This window comes from Apis cerana, linkage group LG4, assembly GCF_029169275.1.
Source record: "Apis cerana isolate GH-2021 linkage group LG4, AcerK_1.0, whole genome shotgun sequence".
Taxonomy (NCBI): Eukaryota; Metazoa; Arthropoda; class Insecta; order Hymenoptera; family Apidae; genus Apis; species Apis cerana.
Window position 1 is genome coordinate 10,974,240 of NC_083855.1, and position 24,171 is coordinate 10,998,410.

At 45.2% G+C, this 24,171-nt stretch overlaps 1 protein-coding gene across 5 annotated transcripts; it reads right to left on the reverse strand.

Annotated features, from left to right (window-relative positions):
* Window positions 1-823: 823 nt before the first annotated feature.
* On the reverse strand, window positions 824-24,168 carry LOC107996117 (histone acetyltransferase KAT7). 5 transcript variants are annotated; one of them, XM_017054020.3, is made up of 13 exons: window positions 23,755-24,168; window positions 23,185-23,653; window positions 22,856-23,101; window positions 22,502-22,765; window positions 22,250-22,429; window positions 21,217-21,505; window positions 20,830-21,124; window positions 20,504-20,748; window positions 20,199-20,385; window positions 8,045-8,138; window positions 3,344-3,490; window positions 3,038-3,144; window positions 824-2,413 (listed from the first exon to the last, which is right to left on the reverse strand). In XM_017054020.3, the coding sequence occupies exons 1-13, from the start codon at window positions 23,770-23,772 to the stop codon at window positions 2,291-2,293; spliced, it is 2,664 nt and encodes an 887-aa protein (XP_016909509.2). In that variant the 5' UTR covers window positions 23,773-24,168; the 3' UTR covers window positions 824-2,290. The 5 variants fall into 5 exon arrangements, with proteins under 5 accessions (XP_016909509.2, XP_016909508.2, XP_028521649.2 ...); XM_017054019.3 differs by having other exon boundaries at window positions 21,217-21,574; XM_028665848.2 differs by having other exon boundaries at window positions 21,217-21,586.
* Window positions 24,169-24,171: the final 3 nt, after the last annotated feature.

Sequence of the window (24,171 nt, forward strand, 5' to 3'; positions counted from 1 at the left end):
GTACAAAATACAGTATATATAATGTATCTACAATTTGATACAAGACACACCCAATTTTTAATTTTATCGTCGAAAAAATTAAAAACTTGACAACAGTTGGAGAGATAAAGCATTGAATCATGTTGTGTCATCCGGCACAATACTTGATCAGTAAATATAACTAATGTCCGTGAAAGACACGTCTACACGTATGAAATAAATTAAAGCGGTATTAAGAGTCAATAGACGATGCAGAACCGTATCAATAAGCTTTAAAAACCGACAGGTTATATAAAGATTCGTACCCATAAAAGAGTTTTATATCGTATTTCCGGTTTATTAAAGACAGATTATGAACTGTCCCCCATATTTAATTTAACGATCTTGTACTTTTTTCCTTTTCAATCGCTCGATATTTGTGATTACAATACAATTTTGGCGAATCGATGAATCTAATTTATTTCGTATAAATTGGTTTTTGAAAACAAAAAAGAAATTTTGTTGATTACGAATAAATTTTCTTAAATTATCAAAATATCGAAACTTTATTATTAATAATCATACATTATATATGCGGAAAACTATTCATTATCGTTCTTAAAATAATATAAAATTTTTAAAGTCAAAGAGAATTACAATTTTTTTTATAACATATAAGTATATTCCTTATGCAAAACTGCGAATAAAATTTTGCATAAGAAAAAACACTCGATTAATGGTAGAAATAACATTAGCATTAACGAAGCGTAAAATTCGATATTTTTGTTAATTCTGCACAAGCGTATCTCATCTTTGTGTTGGAAAAAGATAGGGAGAGGTACATAAATATATATTGTATACATCGTTGTTGATAAAAATTGTATTCTTATAAATAATATTGTACATCTTATACAACATACACGGTCATAAAATGTTTAATTTACAGATTGTTAATAGCTGACTCTTGGTCAACGAAGGGAACCATCGCTAGCCGAATAAACCTTGAAAAAAAAATCTACAACAATATTTGCAAGAAAAACTGAAATGTGACACGAACGTTCTTCTGCTGTAAATGATAAACGCGCAGTGTCTCTCAACTCGAATACTTGTATCAGTAATAACGAATAAACTTAATTAAAGAAGACAAACGAGAAATTTATTTCACTGATCGTATTTACGCGAATGTGTGTGTGTATGTGTGCGCGCGTGCGCGCGTGTGTGTGTATGTATGTGTGCGTGTAAGCTTATAACATTCATCCATTTTATTCGAATTACCTATCCTTTTATGGTATTCCCTTACAATACCATATCGTTATGATATATTTACGATCATTTGAAAACTTAAGAACGTTCTGTCTAGATCTAAAAACATTAAAAAAAAATGTTTTACGACGGTCACCTCACTGGCATATCGACGACTGTAGGAACGCGCCGTTTAAATTGATCCTGTTCAACCTTGACTCGATAGCTTTCAAGTTATTTTCACGTTGTTTAATGGGCTCGACCGAGGACGTCGGGCCTTTCGGTGTTCATCACGCTCGAAACTCTCCGTTTTGCAGTTCACCGTGTACAGTTCGCTAGCGCGATCAATAACGTATCTCTCGTTCGTGCGTCTCGGTTGGACCAGCTACAAGCAATACGGTCTAAATAGATTTCGAATAAAGAAATTTATCCTGCCGAGCAACGCATTGAAATCGCATCGACTTCGCGCGACAGACCGGCGCTGTTACATATCATGTACGTAGGACGCGACACGTAATCTGGTTAAAAATCATTTCTAAAAACAGCCACGGATTATATTCGAAAAATCGATGAACGAAACGACGCTGACAACGAACCGCAAGTTCTCGTCGTTTCTCGACCGAGGAAACTCGATCTCGGTCCGCGGGTGGCGATTCTTTTATCCCCATTATATGGTTACGGAATAAGTAATTCGGGATGGGACATGATCGGTCGAGGAGAGATACTTGATTTCGAACGTATCCTTGCCGATTTCCAATCGAAAAGTCTCTCGAAAAAGTAGGATTCATTCTCGGTTGATTTCTCGTAAATGTTTTCATAAAATCCGAATCTTTCGATGGATTCTCATTTTATATCACGTATCGTCGTGAAAATCGCGCGAGCAATTTCGAACGGCGAATGGGAACATCTTTGGAGAAAAAGGAGCACGGGACAGAAGAGATGATCAGAAGAAGAAGGAACCGAAAGAGATCGACCACCGCCCTTGGTCGACACCGGTGAACGAGTGTGTAAGAGAGAGAAATAGAGGGGAGGGGGAGGGAGAGGCCGTCGCCGTCGGCGTCGGCGTCATTCCGGGCTCCTGCTGCAAGCCTTAGTTCGAGGCGGAGGGCGTCTTGGGAGGCTGGAAGGGGTTCCATTTCAGACACTCCGGATCGATCTCTTTGTAGACGGGTCCTCGTCTCTTCACCCTCTCCTTGTAGTCGTCGATCACGTCCTGAAATTATTTCAACGGTTCTCCACCGGTTCGCTTCTTTCTTTTTTTTTTCTCCCCCCCTTCTTTGTCCCGGGACTCGACTTCCTCTCGTGGAAATCGTTCGTTTTTACCGAAACACCTCTCCAACAATCGCGTACCGGGGAAACGGTATCCTACACTTTTGATCCTTTGACGATTGACATTTCAACCCCGATTATACATTTCAACCCCTATTAGCATTTTACCTCCGCCAAGGCGAAAGACATCGAACGGAGGAGGAAAAGGGAAGGATCGTTCATAATCATGCGCAATAGCGTTTCCCCATTGCGTAGCGAGTTGTGCGGGGTTGTTTGATTCCCTTCGTGGATTCCCTGTTCAACGTAATTTATGCCCGTATAATATATATATATATATATATAAATTTGAACGCGAAGCTCGCCCGTGATTTCGTTACAAAATATTCGTAAACGATCCTTCTCTCTCGAGGTGGTCGCCATAAATCACGTGGCACGATGACACGAAGCAGTTGAAAACGGGAAAGGGGAAACGCGAGACTCGCCATCCCCTCGCACGAGGGGAGAGGAGGAATCATCCCCCTTTCCGTTACGTCCTACTGGAAAATTAGAATCACAATGGACGACTTACCTGTTTCTTTAGAATGATGTGCTTCCCCTTCCAGTACTTCATCATACCGAGGGCCTGTAGAGTGCTCACGATATCGTAGGAATCGATGGCCATTTCCTTGCTGATATCTGAAAGACAATACGCGAAAACGCGTGACGAATGAATCGTTTTAATGAGGATGAGGGGGGAGGAGAAGGCTTAAATGTCTCTCGAGTACGATCCAGAGTACGGTTTCGGTTCCGCGCCGCCACTCTTAAAATAACGCGTCTTGTAAATCGGTCAAAAGCGTGCAAAGGCGTGCGCTCCGCATGGCCGGTATTGTATTACCTTTGACGGAGAGTTCCTTGCCCCCGAAGTTGCAGAGGTACTGCAGCAAAACGTCCTTCCAGTAGCTGCGGTACGAGATCAAGCCCAGATCCGAGAGAGGTTTTTCGGGGGAGCCAATCTTTTTCTCCACTCTGGTCAATAAGTAACCTGCGCAAAACGCGTGTAAACGTTGCATATCATCTATTCGTCCGCTAGGAATTTGTTCCTACGTGATCGATGAGGGAACGTGGAGGGAAAGAGGTCAACAGACGACAGGTGAAACGTTCATCGATCGATCACGCGAATATTCTAATCGATCGGACGATGACGTTCTCTCTCTCTCTCTCTTTCTCATCGTCGCGAATTTCTCCGTTGCGTAGGACAATGCGGAGGATTTCTACGGGATTGTTATCATTTCCTCTCGTAATATCCTCTCGTTACTTTGCCCACTACATTACGCCCTTGCGCACGGACCACTAGACAGACTATGAAATTCCAATTGCACGAGATACCGGTGGCCGTCGAAGCCGCATAGGTACAAAGCCATGCGCGCGTTCATGTGCACACACATAATACACGTCTCTATCCTGAATCGACGCCACCGCTATAAGCCATTTCTAGTGTCAGTGACCGACGAAGGATGAAATGCCGCGGCGCCAGTGCCGTATTGAAAATAATTTCAACTTCGCCTCGAATCTATCTTCTTCCGAATAACGAATCTTCGCGAACAATACGTCGAGCGTGTACGTGTACGTGTACGTATACGTGTGAGATCAACTCGTAAAGAGAGAGAAAGAGAGAAAAAGGGTTACGGGTGATGAGCGATTAAATTTCCCGCGTGATAAAATTTCCGAAAGGAAATTCAACTCTGGGAATTCTTTTTTCGAGTATACGGCACTGGCGATGTCCGGATGCTTCTGAAGTCTGGTTGAATGCCCGTCACGCCTCGTTTGCTCGATGCTGTATCCTACGATGCTGTACGATTCGCAGAGGAAAAGAAAGAAAGAAAGAAATAAAAAAAAAAGGAAAAATCGTTAAAACTAAAAGACGGAGGAGAAGAATTCGCGGATCGATTTCGAATCTGTTCCTACTTTCGGCTGTTGCAATTAGACCATGTCCGATGGCGATACTTTCGGATTATCGAACCACGATATTCGAGTTTCGGAAGGGGAAACGAACGAGAATGGACGAACGAACTTATTCGCGACGGGCGAGTGGACGTTTAAGGTTTCTCGTTCCTCGCGTATGAACTAATTAACTAATTAAATAAATTGCATCAGCGATGCGGGACTAGCCTAAAGAGATTTCTCCGTTTATGGGTCATCCGTTATATTTGTAAGAAGCAGACACGCGCGGCTTGTATTGATTTCGCATTGGTATGCCGTTACTCTTAAAAAGACACGCGAAAGCATTGATCCGAGAATATTCCAGCTTCGTCGTGCTCGTTTCAATGCCATTTAGCATAGGCAAGTTTAGCGTGGAAAGTGCATAAATGCGAGAGAACTCGTTTGGAAAAAAACGATTGATATATATGTGTGTGTGTGTATGTGTGTATGAGTGCGTGAAACATTCGATACACAGTCGATACAAAAATAAAACACGAGACGAACATTTTTTTTCCACCGAAAAACCGATCGATTACGGTTCTATTTTACGCGTGAGATAGCGATGGTTCTTCCGTTTCTCAGACACGTCGATGTCGGTTTCCAGAACATCCGGAAACCGTAAAGTTCAACGACCAGCAGTGGCCAGGCGAAATCCTCGCGGAAGCATCTCCAGTGAACAGCAACGTTCCCGAAATAACCGCGGAATTCTCATTACCCGAATAATCGAGGTCGAGACGATAACAGTGTCTCGCGATTAAAGGGGAAAGAAAAAGAGGGAGAAAAATCAGACACAGACAGGAGGAGAAAAGGAGGAAAGGCGAGGAAGAGAGATCGTACCGCCAGGTGTCGGGTAAGAGAAGGTAAAAGATGGTAAAAGGAAGGCGAGACGATTTTTACGGAGTGTATCCGAGGTAGTCCATGAGGACCGGTCCTGTGCTGGGATTATTCCAGGATGTCCCGGAGGCTGAGGGGTTCAACGACCATCCTTTTCCTCCTCCTCCAGACTCCTGAGCCAGCCGCACAGCCTTTCACGGACAGAGAGAGGACAGTCTATCCTCGCCACCCTCTCCCAATTCTTTTCCACCACCTTCTCGTTTCTCCTCCCTCCCTCCCTCCTTCTCCGTCTCCTCTTCCTCCCTCCCTCCCCCTCTCTACCTCTCCCTCCTTCTCCCCCCTCCCCTCTCTCGTTTTTCGCGTCCCGATTCTACTACCAACAACGCGTTCTCTGTTTCTGAGTGGCGCGACGATAGGTTTGGGAAGGCTGCGACGCATTCATTACGCGTTCGTTCAGTTTGCAGAGTTTTGGGATCGGCGCGGAACCGGTGGATGGGCGGTGGTTGGAGGTGGTGGCAGAGAATCGAGCACGAGGAGAAGGAACGGTGACTGGGAAGGACGGCGAGAGAAGAACGAGGAGGAGGTCGAAGAGGAAGCGGCACTAGCGAGCCGTGGTAGCGAGCAGGGGAGGGTGGACGGACGGATCGGCGTGACAGCGGCCCGATAGGGGAAGCTTCGTGGACTCTCATCCCTCTCCTCCGCGTGCCGGCTGCCCTGCGAGGAGGAAAAGGGCGTCGGTAGCCCTGCCTGCCAATCCTACGCCCTACGTGGCTCCCGTGGGGCGAGGTCATCGGAGGTCATACGATCGCGAGCCCTACGCCGCTTCCAATCGAACCAGGTGGAAATCGCTCTAGGGCCGACCCGTGTTACCTGCCTCCTCCCTTTCCCTTTCTCCTCCTCGAGGTCCGAGGAGGACGCGCAGGGTGTGTCCGACCAGACGATTCCGCTTAAAAAGTTCGCGAGTCCACCGATCGATCGATCGCTCGCATCTGCTCCAACGTGTGTACCGAGATTCACGCGTAACATACATTTCCTCGGATGTAGTGGCAGCCGCCACGAGACGGGCGAGCACGTGGCCCGCCTCGGACCGTCTAACGCCCCGATTCGATCCTCCGGCAGGGAACAAGAGAGAGAGAGAGCGCTTTTTCACTTTTCACCCTCCTCTTCTCCCTACCAGATTTTATTCCCAGGCAAATTATAATTCTCCGCCGAACTTCGAAACTAGGAATTTTTCCATGGAACAAGACGCATCGGACACACCCCGCACGCTCGCCAGACGAATCTCGCCCGCTCTCGTCTGTCTGTCCGCTCGTCTGTGTGTACGCGCGTACAGCATAAGCCAACAGCAGGTAGAGCGCGGCAACGGCTAACCGTACGGGGTTTGTGGGGGTCGATCGATGTGGCGAGACGCCGGGCGTCGCACTTTCCGCTAACCATTCCACTCCAACCCACGTTCTCCACTATCCGTCACCACTACTACCACCGCCAATCTTCCCACCACCCCGCTACCATTTTACCACCACCACCGCCGCCGCCACCACCACCATCGTAACCCGCCATCTCTAGCACCGGCAGCTACCACCACCGCCGCCGCAGCCGCCGTCACCACCGCCGCCGCCACCACCGAGTCCGAGTAACGTCTCTCGCGCCGCGGCGGCATCCCCTGCGGAAAACTTGGCAGGGCTAAACCCTCCCCCAACCCCTACGACTACGATTCCCAACGACTCTCGTCCACAGCATAGTACGTCGACCCACAAGCCCACCCACTCCCCTCCTCCACCAGTTTGACGCGCCACCCCTACGCGCGCGACCCATACTGCTGCCTCGGCTCCTCGGCATCAATGAAAATGACGTCACGGCAAAAAGCCCACGTTTAATTATCAACGCTACGCTTCGCGGTGTATACGCCCGGCCCGCTCCGGACTCCCGGAGAGGGCTTTCGAGTCGAGCGACTTTACGCCAACGGAGACGCTCGTAACTCACCGCCGTTGTACTTTCCCCCCTCTCCTCCACTTTTTCCTCCTTTTTCCTCCATTTTTCTCTTCCCTCCTCCTCCTCCTCTCACCCACCCACCCACCAGACGCGCGTAAATAGGGGACAACGAACAGAAACGAGCCGTTCTCGTTTCTTCCTTTCTTTCTTTCTTTTTCCAATCGTCGAGGATTGAATCGAGAGAAACACGCGAATCGATCGCGCGTCTTAGTTTCTCTCTCTCTCTTCCCCGCATCCTCCTCTATCTACTTTATCGTACCATTGACTCTGATCATTCCTCGTTATCGAATTAAGCGGAAGAAAAAGGCGACCCCCTTCCTTCTTCCACCCTTTCTTCGTTCAAGATCTATACGATATTGTTAACTGCGCGTTGCTCGAGGATGGATAAATAAGCGTTTTTCGAAAGGAGGATCGAAGCGTGGTGGTGGTGCGAAAGGCAATGTCGGGTTCGGGACATGAGGCTGCGGTTCTTTAATAACGGAAAACCTGGACGACGAGCGAGCCTCGCAAGAGAGGATCGTCGAGTTTGTCCCGGTAGCGCGTGCCGGACAAGGCCTTTCAATCGCAGCGACCGCAACGTCGACGAGAGGCCACGCCACGGAAACCACGGAGGCGTTCCTACGAACTCCGGTTCCTAATTCGACCATCCTTTCGATTTCATTTGGACGGATGTCGTCATCCACCGGTCTCCTTGCTCGCGCCAAGGCTGACCGATTCGAGGAACCGCTCGTAAAAAAAGAAGAAGAAGAAGAAAAAAAATCGTATTCGGCGCGATTGCTGGTATACTCACTGAAGTCGATCAGCAGCCGACCGTATCCCTGTCGTTGATAAGGCGGTAGAGTCAGAATGCAGGACACATTGTAATTCAGGAATGAGTTTTTCTCCTGGAAACATAACGAATGGCAATGTTACGCATCCGATTAAACTCGCATCCCACGATTTCTTTCAATGTCGATCGTTTATGAAACGATGCTCGATTCGTGCGTATCGTCACTCCGCGTACTTAGATTACGGCCGCAAAATTACGATCCAAAAATCATTCACCGTTTCGACACGGTTCGAAATGATAAAAAGGGAAGAAGAAGAAGAAGAAGAAAAAGAAACAAGGTCAGCCGTAAAATGGCATCCTCTTCCCGTTCAATGACGACGAGGCTGATACGACGGCCGCTGCACCTCAAAGGTCGAAACGCAGCCCGTTGTTGGAAAAGCGAAATAATATTTTCGTACGTAGACGCGGTTGACACGCTTCGCTCCCGTATGCAGCAGACACGATCGGTGTTATGACGCGTTAACGCGTCGACGAAAATGCGTCGCGACCTTCGTCACGCGAAAACGCACAATGGGTTAGCAATATTTTCGATGACGCGACGTCTCGCTCGAAGGAAGGCGTAATATGTTTTATTAAAAACGATTCCTCCTCCACGTTCGTCTTCACCGAAAGCGGCTCGATATTCGAAACGGACCAATTCGATCGATCGGAACGAAAACGAGTCTATTGCCACGATGAAAATATCCCATTTTAAATATAGACGGTTCGCGTCGAACGAGCGCGTCAATTTTTCCACAGGATATATTTTTATAGCGGGGCGCATCGTGATGGCCGTTCGTATACACGGTGTGTAAGTACGGTGTGCAACATGCATTCTACGTGTATCGCAGTGAACGGCAGCTTAGATAAACCTCGCGTGAAATTACAATCTACATCTAAATTCATGGGAGCGTAATCCGAATTCGAAGCAAGGAAATCGCGACACCGCGACACGTGGACGAGTTTACATGCTCGGCTCTCGCTCCCGTTCCGATTTTTCCACACGTTTTCCAACAATTGCAAATTTGTAAACACACGCGAGGAGGTGGAAAATTGGGGGCTTTTCGAGGGGATTTAATTTTCGTTCGAGTGGGCTCGATGAGAGATAAAACGAAATAAAAAAGGAGGAGGAGAAGGGAAAATGGCGAATATAAAGAGCGTATATACGGTAGTCGCGGCAAATCGTATCGCAGGAAGCCGGTCCCGTCGACAGATAACGGCCGTCAGTCGGATCACAAAGTAGAAAGTAAAAATCCCCCTTCGATCCTTTGCGTCGAAAAGATGGTTGTGCCCGCTCGATCTCTCGAAAGGTTGGATCATCGTCTAGCCGTGCGAGCCTCTTCCATACGAGGGAAGAGTTCATTTTTCATCGAAAACCGCGAGCGAGGATGCTGGAAGTAGAAATCAAGGTTTCCTTCCAAGGTCGAATACATTTGGCCGCGTCGAAAATTACTGGGTTCTGCGGGCTTGATCGTTTCGGGGCCGTAGAATCCTTCATTAACCATTCTACGCTCCTCAGTCCCATTTCGTCGGCCAACAGCGGACCCAGTATGACTCGAACACCCGGTATTTCCGGCCGTGGCAGCCGTGCTGTTGCTAACTGGCGAGTGGGGCAGCAACGGTTCGAAGGACACAAGTCGAGAAGACTCGCCCATGCTTCTACGGACCCGTCTCTACGCATTATATATATATATATATATTTTATATATATATATATAAAACTTTCTACATATGTGTGCTCGTAGGATGGGAAAGGAGGGTCATATACAGGGAGCAGAGACGGAGAGAGGGAGGGTAAAAACGAGAGAAAGAGGGGGGGGAAGAAGTGTGGGCCCTATGAACGTGTATCGTAGGTAGTCATCTCGATAAATCGATCGGTAGATCAATTGCTAAAAAGCCGAAGACGAGAGATATACGCCAATCTATCGGGATGAACTTTTAGAGAGACGAAGATAGGTGGTGAAAGAAAGACGCTCGTGGTGTGCGAGCATGGAGAGTGGGACACGATGAAAAAGGAAGTGAGAGAGAGAGAAAGAGATATATAGATAGATGGAGAGAGAAAAGCGCAAGAGTAGAATCTGGGCCCCGCGACGTCCTTGGGCCAGTAGTCTCTGCTCCACTCAGGGACGTCTCCGTGTCCCCACCATGCGAGAGTTCCACTCGAGAAACCCCCTTACACATCGCTTTTCCTCCTTTTTCCCACTTTTTTCGTCCACGTCTCCAGCCCCCCTTCACGGAGAGGAGGCTGCCGACGACGAGACGATTCGGCGAAATCGATCGGCCACACCGACTCGAGTCACGTCGTCGCGAAACGAGCCGTGTCTCCTTGAGTCTCTTTCCACTTAAGGAGAGGAAAATCGGCGGCACGATCGATTCAAGTTTGACTCACTCGAATGGATGCCGATGACTCCGTTTGCGAAACTCCTTTCCCCAATTTTCGAGACGTGAACTCCGAAAACGCGATACGTTTATTCGGGTCAACGCAGACACGATTCCGCTGCCGCTACAGCTTCTTTTATATAGATATATAGCGTGCAGGGTAATCGATACTCGGCCTCATCGCGTCTCCTTTCATCCACGAAACGCGGATACGACGTGCCGCGCGGATACAACAATCGCGGCCAAGCGAGTTTGATCGAAAAATCAATCGTTTCTTTCTTTCTTTCTTTTTTTTCTTTTTCGAAACTAAATCCCTTCGATGAAAAATCTGCTTTCGAACAATAAATAAAAAAAAACCGCCATGTCCAAGGACGAAGCTCGTTGCTTCACGATCGTGGTAGTCGAAAAGCGCGCGATTCCTTCGACGAATGAAACGCGCAAATCCCCTCCCCTCCCCTGGTCCGCGATTGGGAACGAGTCGATAAATTTGTCGGCGGGGTCGAGCCGCGATTACCGATTACTCGAGATTCATTTCTCGATCGAATCTTTCCAATTGTTTCTCGCCTCTCTCGTCGCTCGCGGGACGAATCGAGCAGGAGGAACGATAAGGAGGAACCGTGGAACGTAGGAAAGAAGGATCGGAACCGCGGTCGTTATCGATCGCGGCCGTGGCCACGGAAAGGAGTTCTATGCCGCGATGTGGCGTGACGGTGATCGCAAAAGGCTTTCAATCGGTCACTATCCCCCTTCCTGCGCGTCATCGTCGCGCCATAAAGTGGCTGCAAGCTGGCACACGTGCGACGATACAGGCATCGGAACGCGACGCATAGGCGAGACGTCGTCGGTGCGCGGACAGAGAGATATACACACGCGTAGGTGAACGAACGTCTACGTGGCGGAGTAACGAGACCCGGCTAATAATCCTCTCTTTTCCTTTCTCCCTTGGCCAACTTGTCGCGACGGATAACTCGTTCGCTCTTGCGACGCTCTTTGCGACGTTTACAGGAATCCCAACAATTTTCACAATTTTTCAATAGATCCAACCTTCTCTTGTTCCTCTTTTTTTCTTTTTTACAGGAGGTTACAGAATCGTAGGATGGGAATCGGGGGAGGATCGATCGAACGATCGATTTGCATTGGCATTATTTATTTAAGTTGCTCTCACGTTTTCATCTAGCTCGTGAATTATTCGGTGATGCAGACTCGCAGAGGCGCGGTGTGAACGTCGCTTAAAGGTTATACAGCTCCTCGCGACGGTCACTTCTATATTTAGATGCACCGAGTTTCCTCCTCCACTTTCTTTATACCGAACAAAGCGTTCCTCTTAACATACGGGGTGTACGCGAAGTTCCGTGTACTTTGTAAGAAGGTTGGCACGCGAGAGATTAGTTACTTTTACGAGTTCGCCTATAATAGAACATCGAGTCACTTTAAATACGCTCGTCGAAGATGTTTCGAAATTAAACGTTGGAGGAAATTCTCCTTCTCTGTGCGCCTAAAAATTATAATTTTTTTTTCAAATTATGAAAGGGAGAGAAAAAAAAACAAAAAATATATATATAAAAACACGGTGGAGAAACTGGAAAATTTTCGGTCGAGCACGTTTCGATGAGGGCCGTCTCGAGGGACGTTGTAAATTTATCAATGGCAGGTACTCGGAAAAGCAGAGGGTCCAACGGTTTCACGGATAATCCGTGGCGCACCATCGACCCTCTAAATCCAAAGAGAAATTGTCACGACTCCCCGATAGCTCCCCACTTCCCCGCTCATCCATCGTCCCCAGCGCGAAAAATTTTGCGGACTTATTAATTATCCTCGACCCTTCGCTCCCCTGGCTCCTTTCGAGCGAACACCGCTTTCCTTTTGGACCGAACCCAAAGCGCGTTCGACCGTTCGCTCCTACGCTCGAGACCCCTTGTACGTGTGTTTTCTATACGTATACGCGTAACGTTTAACGATAAATCGATCCAACGAACGAAAAGATTCCTCGTCTGACCATTAAAAGTGGAAACATCTGTTTGGATCGGAATAGAATAACCTTCGTAACTGAGATTAAAAAAAAAAAAAAAAAAAAAAGTATCGAAACTTATGTCACCTATAACCGAGTACAGACGAGGTTTTAACAATAACAATTTCAAGTTGAAGTCGATACCTATACAATCAAAGAGCCATAGGATTCCTTGGATGCCTCGTGCGTCGTTTGATTGTCGAGTTTGAAACGAAGACGAGCAATGGGTGGGATGGAAAATTTCGAAGTCGCCATTTCGTGGCTAGAACAATAGGCTTTTGTACGATCACATGGTATTGTGGAAAGTAAAGTTGTGAAGTCGATATCTGATCAATGCCCGGCGACGATGTCTATTAATTCCACGGACGGAGTGTCGAACGAAGTTGCTGACGTATGCGTGTTTTAATCCTACTCACGCACAAGCTGTATGGGTATAGGGACGCGGCGTGGACGTCAAAGACGTAGCTAGAAACGGCCGGAACACGAGCTTTCCCCTCGAGAAATGTATTTTTGTCATTGCCTCGTACCGTTCGCTAATCTCTCTAACTCCGTTGACATACATGGACTCGTGTACCGCGTATAACTCGATTTCTTTGTTCCATTTAATCCGTAAACATTTTGCGCCACGTAAGAAAGACTTAACGAAGATGATTCGCGAGAAAATTCTCTCTCTCTCTCTCTCTCTCTGTGCGCGGAACAAAAATCTAAAAGATCGAAATCGAGCAATCGAGGAATCGATGGAATCGTCACAGGAGCGATACGTAGAGTCCTATCATCACGGAGAACCGCTCGGTTCAGGGAACACAAGTAGGAAACTTAGCCACGTGGATTTTTCTTGGCCGCGCGTAGGTAACCGACTGAAGAAGAAAGAAAGAAAGAGAAAACGGAGGCGTGCAAAGGTGGGTACGGGAAACTGGAAACCACGACGGTACACTTGCGGCTCTCTGTCATGAGACACGACGAGGATAATGACATCGTGGTCGAGTACGCGCGAAAAGAGGAGGGGGAGGAGGGGGAGGACAAGGAGGAACGGCAGGCTGAAGGAGAGAAGCCGAAGCAAAACTCGTGGCGACGACACGGCAAGGATAAGGAGATGGAGGAGGAGGAGGAGGAGGAGGCGGCGAAAGAGAGGGGGAGGGGGAATAGAGGTAGAGAAGCAGAGCCGGAGCCGGAGCTAGAGCTAGAGCTAGGAGCTCTATCCTACCCCAACTTCTAGGGACGATGTGTATTCGGCGGGATTTGGTCGTGTGAACAGGACTGTCTGGCATCGATCGACCCCGGTCGGGTTTTGCAGGGAGGAAGGAGGAGAGGTCGAGGGGAAGTTCGACCGAGGTGGGTGGAGGTGGAGGGTTGGGCGAGCCTACCCCAACCTCTTCTCCAAGAGGCCGCCGCGTATCGTATCGACGACCTCTACTACTACTACTCGTCCTCGTACTCCCATGTTACCCTACGTCATCCCTTTCCTTTTCTGCTTTCCTGCAGTCCCTTTCGCGCGCCACCACCTCTTCCTCCCCCTCCCCCCACCAACCACTCTCTCTATCTCTCATCCAATATCTCTTTTTCTCTCTACCTCTCCAATTCCCTTTTCCAACTCACACCGCGTCTGCGGGATATTTTTAAGGAAAATTGACCGACCCTCTGACTGCCTTTCTTGCACCCGTTTTTCCTCTTTGTCTCTTTCACGCCCACCCTTCCTTCCTTTCTTCCCTCTTTTCTTTTCCTCCGCTTCGCGATTCTAACCTTCCTTCCCCCCTCCCCCCTTTCTTCGTTCCTTTATTTCGCTCCTTTGTATTTCGTTCTCTCTTTTTTTTCGTTTCTTCCATCTGCCTTTTCCATTTTTACCCTCCTGCCCCCCCCCTCTCATTTCATAGGCGGTTTATGATTTTTCTTTGAGAGCAACGATAATAAATAAATTTATCCTCGAAATCAAATTTCTCTCCCATTCAAAGAGATCCTTCGGCATTTATATCTCGCCTCCACCCTTGTATCCCCCGCCTCTTCGGGGTTACTCCTCTCTCCGATCCTTTCCGTCTTTATATACGTTCGGGTATAAATGCCTCGGGTTTTAACTATTTACATATTATGTACAGCCCTTCTTCTCTCCTCTCGTCTCTCATCGAAAGGGTAGAAAGCGTTCATCTCGCTAAATTTCCTTACCGCGTTGATACAATAAAAATCGTTTTGATCCTAGTCGACGTCGTCTCATCGTCAAGATACTCCATTAAATCCATTATATTCGAGATACGCTCTTCGTATATTACGCTCATTTCTCCGTCAAAAGGAGAGGGCCACTTAGAACGAAACAAAACGCAAAAATTTTCGGAACAACATCCAACATCCGTTTAAATACTTCACTGATCCTCCTCCTCCTCCTCCTCCTCCTCGTTCTCCGACGATTCATATATATTACTTTCTTTCTTTTTTTTTTTTCTTTCCTTTGTCGCTCTTCTCATCTCGCGATTATCCACATTCCCTGCTCGCTTTCATTCGCTCTCGTGCACAGGTCTTTCTGCCGTATCCTCTCCGCTCTTTTCGGAGATACGAACGTTGTCAGATCCTGTCTATTTATTGCGTTGCAAACATCGGGCCAACGTCGTTCTCTCGGACCTGCAAATCTGTCTTTCTTTTTTGCAAGCTCAGAGATGGAGGTACCCTCCCTCTTAATCCTTTTCTCCGGACCTCTCTCGTATCCCCCTTTTACCTCTTTCGTTTCTCTTCTCTTTTTCCTCCCTCCTTCTCCTCGCTCCGACTCGCTCACTCGCGTTTCTAGAAGATACCCGGCTCACTCCATTTCTGTATGCATTATTCAGGACATATACACTGGAACGGTTCGTGACGGGCTAACTGGCGCACCACCGGAAGTTAGGCAAACGAGTCCTGAGTGGCCGTGGATCGTCGCGACTTCCATGGATACACCGTCTACCGATTCTCAATGCCTTTTCCACAGTCGCTACACCTCAACTTCATAAAGCTTTCACAACTTTTCTTACCTTAGAGAGCCGGGCCAGAAATTATCATCGTAGCTCCTCCTAACTCTCGAGCTATACACATATATATTTACATATACCGATGGCACGAGCGGAAACGTTTCAATCGAATCGTTTCTCCTCCGTGTCTATTTGTCGAATTCGATAGCGCAACGTGATTGGAATACGCGAAGGAATCGAAGGGGGAGGGAGTCTCGCAGATTTATTCCCGCTTTTAAGACACTCTCGGATCTCTGTCCCTCCCCCTCGGTCGAAAGACACTCTTTCATCCGTATCATGGGAGCAGGAAAGGACGAGCGTTATTGTCGTGTGTAGGTGCCGGTGTTCGACATGCGTGTCGTGTTCCTCGCCGTTTTTTCCCCTCTTTTTCTCCTTTTTTCCCCTTTTTTTTCCTCCGTTCACGCGAGATCCTGTCTGGAATACCTACGTAAGAGGATATGCCGTCGTCTCGTTTGCTCGGAACATGCCGCATACTACGCTCAGTTCGCGTATATTCTTTCCTTGCCCCCCGAGACTCGGACGTTTCAAACGTCGGGGTCTGGACGGGGACATTGGAAGCAGATACGTCTTCATCGACGCGTTAATTGGCGGAGGTTTCGTTTCCAAACGTGGGTATCGAGTTCCTGCCCTTACGTTTCCTTTCTATATAATTTCGCTCCAGAATTGATCTCCCGTTCAGAGAGAGAGAGAGAGAGAGAGAGACGTTTAAGCGTTAAAAATAAAACGAATTCCGTCTCGAGATGGGAGCGAACGGAAGGGAATTAATTGATCGGGCAGTTTTTCTTTCTCCCTTTCCTTTCCCCTGTTTGTTGGAAAATGGAAAAAGAGGATGATAAATATACCACGCGTTAAGACGATATCCTCTCTCGATTACACGCATCGTTTATAATCCGATACGGTGGTGGATGATCGGTGGAACCGAGCACGAAGGCTATCGAAAATCTCGTTTTACTAGAACAGCCTGGTTGATCCTCGGACAGTGGAAGGTACAAGGATTTCAGGAGCAGGACAGGGCCCCGTTGTGCGTATCTCGGACCCGATGGCCCCGAAAACCGGTTCCGTCCGGATTTCACGTGACACGCGTTTCTCCTTTTTCGGGGATCCAAAGGAATACGGTGCCTCTCGAATGTATAAACTGTATTGCATTACGATTACGAGCTCCATTATCGTGCGTGTCGTAAACAGCAATTATAAGCGTCGAGAAGAAACGTATTTTAATCGAGTGCTGCGACGCATACAAGCAACTTTGTACATCTTTTCCTTCGTACATCCTCCCCGATATATATATATATATATATATATATATATATATATATATATATATATATCCGTACCGAATCTTTACTCTTCCTTATCGACCGGTACATTCGACCGTTTCGAAAACTCGTTCTTTTTCTCCCCTCTCTCGTTTCTCTTTTCGTGAACGAGTGCTACACGGTACTTAAGATGGAAGTACGGAGAGGTTCGATAGAAGAGGGTGGTCGGGGGCGGAAGAAGGTGGCAGGGGGATGGAGGAAAGGGAGGGGCTTTCTCGAAATTCGTCGGAGAAGCTTCTTCTTTTCATGTCTCGGTAAGCACGGCAGGAAGCTGCAAATGTTCACGCCTCGATCCGACCCCCTTTTAATTTCTGCTCGGCTGCCTCGGAATTGATAAAAATTCTACGTCACACGCAGGATGAGCACACCGAGTGGCGCGCGTTTAATGTAGCAAAGGGAGGCGTGGACGGTGCGGTTAATAACGAAATTTATAAATTCAGTAGGTGCGCGCAACAGCTCCTCGCTCACTCGCTTCTCCGTACCGTTCGCTCGTTCTCTACTCCCCTCGCGTTCGCGCGAAAACTTCCACTGGATTTCTCGCCTCGCAACCGTGTGTGCACATTGCCACGCAGGCCCCGTTCCACGAAACGTGGGGCGAATCATTCAAGGTCGCGGCTAGTATCGCCCAAGGTCAACGTCTAGATCTCCCCGAGTTAGCCGCCTCCTCGATGCGCCGGGTCAATGCCCGGATTACTCAAGGTCAACGGCTGTCTAGCCCGGGTCAATGGCCCCCAGTCTCAAGGCCAACGTCCGGATTATTCGAGGTCAACCAAGGGGAGAACCGCAAGACACGAGGAAGAAACAAGCAGAGCACAAGCTCGTGGATTATTCGGCACACTCGATTCGCGAATTTTCTTCTTTTCTTTCATTCGCGACAAATTGTGTTCCTCGAGTATCAGCCGATCTCGACGACGCGACGATGAAACGATTGTTGCACGAAGCCGAGGAGCATCGTTTCTATCCGAGATCTTGAGCAAAGCTTTCACATCGTCGATATTAGCGATATTAACACGATATTGTACTCGCGAGAGTACAACGAAGGGATCAAATAGGAAGACAAAGAGGAGATTGGCAAAGATCACAGCTCGTAATCGAGGCGCGTTCGAGACGGTGGGAAGGAAAAAAAGGACGAAAGTATTGGGATTTTGAATATAGAGAAGAGACGGTGAGAAGAAGGAAGAAAAGAGGAGATCGAAGGAAGGAAGAAGAGATGGCGATGGTGCGGAGAAGAAGACGGTGGGGCGAGAGCGTGGAAAGACGTAAGAGAGACGCAGCAGCAGCAGCGGGAGTAGGAAGTGGCGGAGGAGGAGGAGGAGGAGGAGGAGGAGATGGTGGTGGAAGAGGAGGAGGAGGAAATAATAACGACCCCGACGTCGCAGTGCCGCAGAAAGGTTGACGACCCGATGCCAGGCGACGCCCTCTCTCCCCTTGCCGCCCTACCATCCCTTCCCCATCGTCCTCTGCAACCATCATCCCCCTTTTGCAGCTACCACCACCGCCGACGGCATCCCCCACTCGACTAAACCACCCACCTGGCACTGCACGTCGTAAGCGCATAGCGTACGTACGCTAGAGCCACCACCCACCCCCGTCATCCCTCTCTCGGTACGTCGCCGCCACCACCACCACCACCACCACCACCACCCTACCTACGACCGTCTGGCCAGGGTCGGGGTCATTGAACGTCTATAAAGATTTTGACTCCGCGTTACCGCCGCTGCCGCTGTACCGGCGTCGCGGCCGCCACCGCCGCTGCGGATGCAGCGGCCGGCTATCCGTCGAGTACTACGCCCTTTTGTAAGATGCGTAATGCAATCTATGTGCCTACGTGTAAGGACCACGTGTATCGCCTCTCCTTTTGTCGTAATTCGATCGATATAAGAAGTTATCCAGATTTTCGCGAAACTATCCTCCGCAACTCTATTTGGGGAGAGAACGAAGGATTCAAAGGGATGATGAAAGTATCGATGTCTTTGGAATTTTGGTAAACTCGAAGAGATCGATGCGCGCTTGAGAAGAATTTCGGGGCAATGAAATATCAAAAGAAAATAAAAGAACAAATATATAGATATATAGATATATATATATATAGAGAGAGAGAGGGGGAGAGGAATAAAATTTGTTCGAAATCTTGTAAGAGAAATAAACAAACGTGGAAGTAGAATGTTCTCGTAGAAATGAAGGAAAGGATCGAAGAAAGAACAAACGAAGGAGGAAGAAAGAGGCGTAAAACGGTTGCTCGAGGTCGAAGGAAATTTTCGTCGCCCTTCTTCCTTCGTGAAAGGGGGCGGGAGGGTGCAGATTGGCGCGTCTTGCCAGGGTCAGAGGTCATTGAACGTCGGTAAAGATTTCGACTCCGGCGATGCTGTTCCGCAGTAAATAGGCGTGCGTAGCGCCCGCACTCTCTCTCCCACCGACATCCTAGCCAACCAGACCAGGAGTGCTCGGGTAAAGAGGGGTCACGGATACGAGACACCCTCTTCGCGATACACACCCTCGTTCGTGTAATCCCTACAGGCTACGTGAATGCCATTACGGCCCTAGTAAACCACAAAATGAAGACAAAAGCAATTTTTTCTCTCTTTGAATATAAATTTCTACGACAATCCTGATTGTCTTATCTGTTCTCGATTATATCTTTTTAACGAGCAACACCTATTTGAGAATTTGTTAAAATTTTTCCTTCCTTCTCTTAATTAATAATTACAACAACAATAACGATGCAGTCGAGTTTAATAATGGATAAGGACGAAGAGATTGTGGCGTACAATTTTAATGTCGATAAAAAAAAGAAAAAAAAAAAGAAAGAGAAGGAGTAACAAAAGCAAGATGAAATGTCACTTTTTAATAGGCTAAATGATTTTAATATTATCCACGAGGGTCGTACGATAGAGACGCCTACCACATAAACGTGGGCTCCATTTACGCAAGTGCTAACTGACACAAGTACAACGGACATCATCGTTCACGCACAGTCGCGCACGTACAAGCACGTGCTCCGCATTAATATCGCCGTTGGTAACTTACTCGCTGCGAGATCCGTGCCAATAAGAAACGCCCGAAGAACTTTTCTTTTATGCCTAGCTTGATTTTATTTTTTAACTGCGTCGAATACAACCGACAAATGCACAGTTCATTGACATTGTTCACTTTCACTGTACTGCAATGTCTCGCGTCTCAATGTAGTTTTAGTAATTTTCCGTTTGTAAAATCCATACCGGAAAATAATATCTCAAGCGATAAATAATTCGTAAAAATATTTGTTCAACATTTCGCAATCATTCGTTCTTCTTTAACCTACTTTATAATTTAACGTGTATTGCGCAAACGTTAATCGAGTCGAAAGATATTATTTATTTGTTTACCATAAATATCAAAAATATACGTTATGCTCGAATAATTGATATCGTTTTATTCTTTTTTTAAGTATATAGATAAAAACTCACCTTACTAAAATATCCGACCGTGTGACAACCTTCAGAATCGCCAATCGTCATCACATAAAAAAGGAAAGGCTCGACATCATAATACAATGTCTTGTGATCCAAAAAGAATTTTGCCAATAAACAAAGATTTTGGCAATATTGCTTGTAACGTTTCCCATCGACTTCCCAAACACCTATTTTATCTTTTCTGTAGAGAAAGAGAGAAAGAGAGAAAGAGAGAGAGAAAAAAAGAAAAATAAGATTCAAAATATTTATAGAAAAAATAATATATATATAAATTGTCCTAGTTATATTTATTTACTAACCTATACACTTCATGACCAGGCGGATGTCTCCATAAACATTTTTCTCGATGCCTTCTTAGAACTTGGCGACTTTTTGCATATCGTAAACAGTATTCGCATAAATAAAGTTTTGGAGCACGACTAAATTCCTCCGGGTATGGACTTTGATACCATACTTCCATTTCCCACTTTCCCATTTCGATAGCTCGTGTACCACCACTATTTCTCCCTTCACCGTCGTAATCTAATTCCTTTAACTCTTTTTCCTACAAAAAAAAATTATAAAATAACATAGCATTTATAAAATAGCATTTGTAATTTACAACAATAAATATTTTTCAACTTACGATTTTTTCACTTGCGATCGCTTGCGCTTCCATAAATAATTTTAAATCGTAGTCTGGCGTTAAATTTGTTAATCGTGGCTGACGATCTTTCTCGTTTCCCTGAAGTTCGCAACTACTATCGCTTTCGTTTCCATCGCCAGCGTTTCCTTTCCATTTATTTCTCATTTCTCTCACTTTTAATTGATAATTGCGCTGTTCCGTTGTTTGGTGCAAGCCTTTTGGAGATTTTTTCGCCAAACATGCTATGGCTTTTTTCCTCTCTTCCTCGCGTTTTTTCCTCTCTTTATAAAATTCTCTGGAAAAGATACAAAAGAAATATATTTTAAATATTTAAATAGGAAAGCATAAAGTTTGCTATATCATATCATATAATAAAATATCACTTACGCGCAAGCTTGTGGCGTAGTGTTGTGATACAAAGGACAAGCTTCTAAAGTGAAATGCGAATCGAGTTTTCCAGAGAGATGGCCCCGAGAATCGCATGTTGGTGCTAGGGGACATTCTCTCTCCTTGTTTACGCGTGTACGGCCATAATTGCCTTGTCCTGATCTTCCAGTAGTAGCATTTGATGTACCACTGTTCTGTGGTATTCTGTTGGCTGCGGATGAATGTCTGGCTGCAGTACTAGGCCCAGCACGTTTAACGGGCGATTTGCTGGTACTCCTCTTGCTCTCAGCTACTCTCGATAAATCACACCGGATCAGCGGAATTTGCAGGATACGTTTACACGCTACCGTTTCCGTACCTGAGAACCATACTGCCGCCGTAAGCAAAAAGACTGTATCTGCATCTTAGGACACCTTGGACATGCTTTTTTGTATACGAAATGTTTGTCCCATCGACCAGTGGATTCCTACGGGCCACATATATGTCCAATCCATCCATCCAGAACCGCAAATACTGCTTTTTTGTGTTAAGGAGGCAGCATAGAGTCCTAAATCCACCGCCTGCAGAAAATTCTCTACCCGCCTCTTTTCAAGATATTCATGCTAATAATTTCGATTTTATCCGATCAAGTAATCGAAATGTAACTAGAGATATTTACTACGAGAGAACGGTGGTACTATAGTAATAATGTACCTAAGTGTAATGTATGTTGAAACTAGCAATGAGGCGATAAAAGATTGATAGGAGGAATTGAACTTATGAAAGGAGAAAATACGAAATCAGTTCAATTGGTTAGTCTAATTTCTAAACTAATATTGTTCGACATAAAAACGAAATAAAAAGGGAAACAATAAATAAAAACTACTATATATAACCAATAACACACATATTATGTAAAATATGTTAGACAGAATTTAAGAAATACCAATTTTTTAAATAGAAACATAATGCATAAAGAGATAAGAGGGAGATATAAGGTTAATAATAAAATTTCGCATTCTATGATTATTTCTACTATATATTTTATATATACCTGTATCGGATTCCGAATCGCTGGCTGCCTTTGCTTGTAGTTGAAGCAATTTGCTACCTTTTCGAGTCTGGAGTTTTCGTTTGCCTTTAATAGTTGCTTTCGATGTGCCCGTTTCACCCTGTTCGTCCATTTCTTTCTCACTCGCGGACGCATCGGCTTCATCTTCGCTTTTTATTGTATCTGATAATCGCAATAATTTTTTTTAAATTCGTTATTAAATTCATTTAATTAAAAATATCAACTATTACTTACTTTGTCTTTTCGTACACTTTTGTGGTTTTACAGGTGCAACTGCTGCAGATGGTCGTTTTGGTGGAATGTTAGTAGTGGCACTTATCGTTGTACCTGGTTGAGTATCTTTTTTCTTTGTTTGTGGTTGTGGACTTGTAACACTTTCTGATGATTCAGAATCTGTACTACTATCTGTAGAAGCTGAAGAACCTGATCCTGCAGAACAGCTTTTCGAACTTGCGGAACTATCTGATTTTTGAGATTGTGCAGATTTAGTTAATAAACCTAACACAATAAATCAATTCATTTAAAATTATTAGATAACAAGATAATTTCATATTACGTATAATATCTCGTATATTCACAATTACATACTAGATCTATTTGGAGCAACTGCTTTCTGTTTTGCATCATTTGGTTTTGGTTTAGATTGTTGATTTTTTGTGTATTTTGTAGAACTATTTAGAGGCTTTACCGAATTAGCTTTTGTTGGAATACCACTGTCACTTTCACTACTATTTTCAGGACTGAATATACTTTTCTTTTTTAACTTTTTTTGTACAGGTTCAGAAATCGTTTTTATAGATTTCTCAGGACCTTTTCCGTTAGTACTTGTAGAGGCTTTTAAAAAAATTATATTATCAATTAACAAATGAAAAATGATTTGCAGTAAATAAAATTTGTTTTAAATAATGTATTCTTACCACAAGGTTTATTTGGTTTGTTAGCAATTGCTTTCGTATTTGGTACATTTTTTTGTTGACCAGTAGTAGTCACTGACTTAGCAGGTGGCCTTTGTTGTTTAACAACAGGTGCTACCGTAGCAGTTGCTTTTGGTTTAGTAGGCGGTTTTCTTTTTGTTGTTCCTTTTACTTTACTTGGTGATCCTTCTGATTCTGAAGAATATACTACAGATCTATTCTTTGGTGGTACTCTATCTTTGTTTTTATTTTCTATAGAAGTAACAGCAGCTGCATCAACTTTAGATTTGCCATGTCTATTAGGTGGGAATGTTGTTTTCTTTTTTGTTCTTTCTGTATCAGATACTTTTTGACTATTAGCAGAACTGCTAGAATTTTCAGAATCGGATGAACTAGATTCACTGCCTGAACTTGAAGAACTACTTGATGAAGAACCAGAACTAGTTGTTGTGGTAGATTCTGAACTAGTGGTCTATCATTAATAATAATATTATATTTATTAATTCACATTTATATATAATATAAACTATAAAAAAGTACAATAAACATATAACCTGTAAAAAATGTACATACCTTCCATTTTGGAGTCATTTCTACAGTGCTATCTTTTAAGTAAGCAGCAAACGGTATTTAAAATCATTTCTGCAATAATATCTATATTCCTCCTGAACATGTATGGAGGAATTATTTACAATAAACTTGATTAAAACAACAAATCTCCCATTTTATACTTTGACTCATAACAACTCCACCATATTAACACATTATATCGTAGTTCTGCGCAAAAGTATGTGACTTTAAGGCTAATTTAAAAATAAATAAAAAAATAATGTTTATTTTAAAATATTTTAAAATAATTTATAAATAATTGCTAAAATGAATTTTATTTAACATTAATGTTTAAAATTTTAAATTAATTTTTAGTTTAATAAAGAAAATTAAAAAATAAGTAATATGCAGAATATGAGAATGTTCTATACTATATATGTT

Bases quoted from the DNA above. Each gene is read 5' to 3' on its own strand.
- LOC107996117 (XM_028665848.2), bottom strand. The intron at 22,766-22,855 runs GTATGTAATTGT...TTATTGTGTTAG, and splicing joins AGTTGCTCCAAATAGATCTA to GTTTATTAACTAAATCTGCA. The intron at 3,145-3,343 runs GTAATACAATAC...ATTGTCTTTCAG, and splicing joins CAAGGAACTCTCCGTCAAAG to ATATCAGCAAGGAAATGGCC.